The 6,000-nt window shown below is 37.2% G+C and overlaps 1 protein-coding gene across 1 annotated transcript in view; it reads right to left on the bottom strand.

Moving 5' to 3' along the window:
- LOC124605362 (protein fem-1 homolog A) overlaps positions 1–5,735 on the bottom strand; it is a 61,371-nt gene extending 55,636 nt beyond the window's left edge. Inside the window, exons 1-2 of the mRNA XM_047136990.1 lie at positions 4,296–5,735; positions 549–731 (exon numbers count right to left, since the gene is read on the bottom strand). Of these exons, the coding sequence (XP_046992946.1) occupies positions 549–731; positions 4,296–5,507 (1,395 nt within the window). The 5' untranslated portion in view covers positions 5,508–5,735. The remainder of the gene's footprint in view (positions 1–548; positions 732–4,295) is intronic.
- Between the last annotated feature and the right edge of the window lie 265 nt (positions 5,736–6,000).

Raw genomic sequence — 6,000 nt, forward strand, 5'->3', positions numbered from 1 at the left:
TATACACATAAATGAGTAATAAAATATGTAACTAGTTTGTATGAGATAAATATGCAGTTCATTTGACAATCACAGTCCTGCACATATTTTGTAAATAAATCCTAACCCACAAAATCATGTGGGCACCCCCCCCCCCTTCTTCCTTTTACATATTTAATGAGAATAGACTTTGTTTAGTATCTTTTCTGACCTAGTTATAAACTTTGGGATTGTTACTTTAGCAGCTGTTTGCCTCACGTTGATTTCTTCAATAAGACTAAAATAGACATCTTCCCAACTCATCTGCAAAATTTTTTAAGTTGTCAAAAGACCAGTTCTCCCTGATTCAGAATTTGAAACCAACCACCGTTCAGCAGAGGTTCGTGTTTTACAACTGGAACACGGTAATACCACAAAAAACATTTCTTACAGGAAAGATAATAACATCTGAAAGGGCAGCAAATTTGTCAGTTTAGAAAAACATACACAATCAAGAAATACGACAATTCATTCTGCTGTATTCCCTATACAGTATACCCTAATATACTGCATTTATCCTTTGTAATTACCTCAAGCAGCTTCCTCATATCTGGAAGTTCACGACCAAGCAACTGAAATACAGCGGCCACATCTTCAAAGCGAGGTTCTCCTTCTGGCTGTCCAGCACCAAGTACTTCAAGATTCTTCTCATTCAAGTCAACAAACAGGCGAACAAGGGCTTGTGCAGTGAAGCAAGTATCATTATACAAAATCTGTCAGACGAAAGAAATAACAAATGTTACGCCAATAAGAGACAAGTCAATAAATCAGTTTTAATCATCTGAGAGTGGCCATAAAAATAGTTATCAAGATATTCAACAACTGTTCACATTTTTGGAGATTCAAATAGTTACAGGAGTTAACTTCTAGAGAAGGTCATATCACAATCAATGTGACATCATCCATTGGAATAGAGTGATCTGTATACTCCAGCAGAGACACCGGAAATTTTTCAATGCAACAATTTCTTGAAAATGAGAGGGATGGGCTCACTGCAAGTAGCATAACTGCCTAGATACCTAATGCCTAAACAAAACGTCTGAATGGATAATTCCTATGTACTTCATATCAACCAATAATGCAGCATAGGAAGAACTTTTCCACTATCGTGACTACAGGTATTGCGAGTTAACAGGAACATTAAAAATCCAACAGAAACATAAAAACGAGTAAAAAATTTTACTCAATGTCACTAAGTTGTCCGTTTCATATGGCAAATAGTGGTGATTTTACGGTTTGAGCAGTGTAAAGTTGTTTTAGAGTATGTACTTGCCTCTCGGCATAACGATTGCTGGAGCCTGGTGCACGATTATTTTGAAGCCCTGGCTGAACGTATAAAAAAGAATCACTTAAATGTTTTGATCTTCTTGGAACATATCCATTAATAATGAACATCCGACATGATTTCTGCACATTTAAGAATGACAGACAGGTAAAGTGCACAAAATAAAGATGGGCAGATAGAGGTTCACATCTGTCAATGATAAATTCATCAGAGTATGTGTACACACCTCTATTGGGCAAGGATGGAGCAGGAAAATGGCCATGCATCTCAAATGTGACTGCCTAAGCTACCATGTTATTTCTATCTGTACAAATCGAAGGGGGGCCCTTTTGGAAGTGATGGAAGAAAAAAAGCACCCGGGAGTAAAAGAAAGACACCATCAAGCTAACAACAACACTGCCTAAATTATTTTGTGATAAAGTAAGTTTCATTCTTATCGATTTTCTCTGTTTGTCCTCAAAGTTGACAGTTATCTTTACAGCAACCATGAGTTAGTCTCATTCTTTTAACTATAGTCATGTTATGTCCTCGATATTTAAGATAACACACACACACACTTAGTACACTCCACTCTCTTTCCTGATACTAGATGGTATAGACTTACCACAGTCATGTGTGATGTTATCACTCTTACAGCACATAACTGCATAAGTGTGCATTTTCAAGGTTAAGATTTGTGAAAAACCAGTTAATCAGAGCTTCCACTCTCACAAGTGGACTGTCCAGCATGTGTCACAACAAAGAGTTAACCTCATTTGTATTTTGAGTGTACATATTTAATCCATTATCTGGCTCTGTCCACAGTTAGTTTGACTGTTGGTGCCCAAATCATGTAAAAACAAATTTTCAACTTCGGCATTTCACTCACTATTTGACCGAGTCTTATCCAACAAGTAATAGAGTGCTGTTGTGGCAATATTGTAATGGCACTTGATGGACATCAACTTGTTTATAGATGACACTAGCATAATAATCAGTGACGTAAAGGCATCTCCGTTTCCTGCTACCAATCAAATCCTTAAGAGCATACATTCGAGGTTCAGCACTTCACTTACTGTAAAAAAAAAATAAAAAATGCATATGACATAGAAAAATGAATAAAAATCAAGACCTAAATTTGATGTTTGGTGGTAATGAATAAGAAACAGAACACAATATCAAACTTTTAGAAACGTACCACCAAAGTCTTTAATCAGAAATAGCATGTAGGAACTTTCTCACACATAATTCAGCCTATTTTGCCCAGAGAACAAAAGCACTATACATACAACAGAATGAAATATTTTGATTACTTCCAGTCCATTAGTTTAACTGAAGAATACCATTCCACGAATTACAACAGAAGTTTCAAAAATCATTTACATTACTGATATATTCCGTTTGAAACATGTCATCATATACAGAAACACTCCACAACTCTATTCAACAAGTTACATACACAGTAGCTTCTCCAGAAATATAAAGTGTAAGTTAATAATCTAAGCCAATCATGCAGACAAGCAAATTGGCTCTGACTGTCATAGCCACAATATTTACAACTGAAGGACCCACCAGAACAAATGAATAAAGCTAACTCTATAAATTGTTGATAGTGAACTGTAACCAGCCACAAATTGGTTTTATGTTACTTTATTCAAAAAGTACAGTTACCAGTTTTGAATATTTTAGAATTCATCATCAGATGGTTTTTTCATGCTTTCTGATGATGAATTGAAAAAATTTTGAACCTGATAATGGTACTTTTTGAAGAAAGCAACGTAAAATCAATTTGTGGCTGGTTGCTGTTCACCATCAACAATTTACTTTACATAACAGCCAGTCTCCAACCATGTCTGTCTATGACAAAATTGCAAAAAATTATTCTTATTCAAAGACACGAGAACCACAGTGGAATTATAGTTGGCAATGCATTTCCAGAGCAAGTCAACTGCTTGGATGTGGGGATGGAATAACTAAAAACAATTCTACTTAAGAAATTTAAATGACCACTTCTGCACTCTACTAGTTAGTACAGCTGCCTTCAGCTGCAAAAACCTGTTTTTAATTGCTGGTACCTTGTCAGATTTTTTCTGTGGTATGGAGGCCTGGCAGAGTCAACTCATCCTTGGGATGCCAAATGTAGAGCTGTTTGAAAAAGAAGCCACAGCCATCACCAGGATTGATCTATTGGCAGTAATGGCTGGAGGGAATGGCGATATGCTGATCATATGCCCCAAGATCATAGATCGTTCCTCTTATTGCATTGTATGCAGCAACTGTACAGTTAGAACATGCCTAAGATCTGTCTAATCCTTCAGTGTTATTTACAGTTACATCTGCAAACAATTATTTTTTTCAGTATCTGCCTGTTTGGGAAAGTTTCTGTTGGCTTTTTTTTTTTTAGTGCAAATACATTTGTACGCACAGCCCATCAATGAAGGAAGTATGATAAAGAGTAGCAAAACACTGTACATAATGTAGTGCTTGGGGTTTTGAACATGTACTAAGTAGCACTCACAATGGCCTTGTTAATACTTCCCAGAGGTGCATTCTGCATAAACAGACTTTATTTTCCCCTAATTTCCCTAAATTGTTGATTATAAATGCTGGTATGAGTCTAGTTTAAAAGCCACAGCTATTTCTAACTTATTTTATGTTAATGAGAATATTACAAAAAAGCATAAATTGTAATAATGTTTGATTTTATTTAATGTTAAATTTGTGGTATCTTCCTACCTTTTCATTACATATCCATGCAGATATATAATTGAAATGTCCTGTATTATTGTGCTGAATGGTATTTGAAACCTTAATGCAGCATACGAATACTCAAAACTGTCTGTCACAGGAGTAAATCATTCAGAATAAAACCACTGAGAGAATACGTTAAATTGATAGTTAATACATATAACAAACGAATTAAGTTAATGGAGGAAAGCCTGTAGCTTATGACAAATTTTGTATACACTATAAACATTTCGTACGTGTAGAAAAAATATTTACTGGAACTTACAGTGTCTTTCTCCACTCTTATTTCCAAAGCACGTCGCCACAGGTCTATACAACACTGATATCTCAGTGCATCGGCGTACGCTGCACCCCGATACATCAACCTAAACAATGTATCTTTATGATGAGGTCCTAAGATTCGTTCGCATATCAGCAAACTCTGGTACCGCATAGCATCCAGATCAAAAGATATATTCATAAGATCTTCGAACGTTCTGAATTCTGTGGCGTATCGGAAGGCTGCTCGTGGAGGCATGAGAGGACGCTTTGGAAGAGGTTCACCATCGACTCCGTGAGTAAAGCGAATTCTTGTAGCAATTCGCCAATGCTTCAGAGCCGTGGATGTATCGTTATGTTCATCAAGAAATGTTGACCCCATTAGCTCGTGAGCATTTGCTAACGCTTCAGGATCATACTTTACACGGTATATCAAATAATCGAAAATTTGGACAGCTCCCTTTAAACACGCTGTCTGGAGCGCATCATCATTGTATCTACTTCTAGCATGTGGATCCGCACCATGATCTAGCAACAACTTCGTGGTCTCAAAACGATGTTCCTGAATGGCATAATGCAGTGCTGTTTTGTTTTGAATGTCACGCGTATTCACAGATGCGCCGTTTTGCAACAGATATAAACAAAGCTGCACGCTCTGAACAGAATTGATAAGACAAGTACCACCATTATAATTTGGTCTTAGTATATCTGCACCATGTTCTACCAAATATGATACTATCTCCAGATGTGTCATGAAGCAGGCACTACGTACAGGAGTTGATCCAGAATCAGAAATAGCATTGATATCAGCACCATGTTCCACCAAACACTTTATTACTGGTAGCCGACCAGTAACAGCAGCACACCACAATGGAGTCACACAGTGAACAGAGTGATCATCAGGCACTTCATAGAGTCCTTTTTGTTCTACATCTGCGTCACATACTGTTATTAAATATTCGACGATTTCCACATGACCCCTTTTGCAGGCAATAAACAACGGTGCACAACCATCTTTCAGACGACACACAATTTCCTTTCTTTCTTCTCGACTGAACTTTTCCAGTTTAGTTCTTAATTGATAGGACAACCTAGCACCTGGAGCTGCATGTTTACATTCTTGCATAAGGTCGTTGAACAGTGCATCCTTTTGGTTAGACAGGTCCAGCTTTCCTGTGAACCACATATCCAACCGTTTTCCCAAACTTCTGCTCAGCATAAGAAATGGCTTAATTTTCACCTCTATTATTTTTACTCTATCACAACCATGAAAACTGACACCATCACATGCAAGTTTTAAATTTAGCACATGACTGGCAGCATTATTCTCGGGTTCGTATTCGCACTACAGGATGGACAGGAAAATACACAAATGGCAAGCAACACACTGCACTACACAACAACACCACAACTACTCGCACTACTCACTACCAGACGCACTTCACGACTAGACGCTTTTGGTGTCTACAGTCAATACGCACTACCAACATAAGCACACAAATATACTGTTTCAGAGATATAACATTTTACATAGTGGAATTTTACGGATTTTCACTAGTCAATTTAGCATTACTTTCAGCAATTGTTTTATGCCCTTGTTACTATAGGCAACAAAATGTTTTTCGCTTCTAATATTCGTTACATTTATCTTTGGAAAGTGAAGTTGGTAGCCCTTTTCTTTCACGCCACAGACGTCACCAGCGAGTGATCGC

This window comes from Schistocerca americana, chromosome 3, assembly GCF_021461395.2.
Source record: "Schistocerca americana isolate TAMUIC-IGC-003095 chromosome 3, iqSchAmer2.1, whole genome shotgun sequence".
NCBI lineage: Eukaryota > Metazoa > Arthropoda > Insecta > Orthoptera > Acrididae > Schistocerca > Schistocerca americana.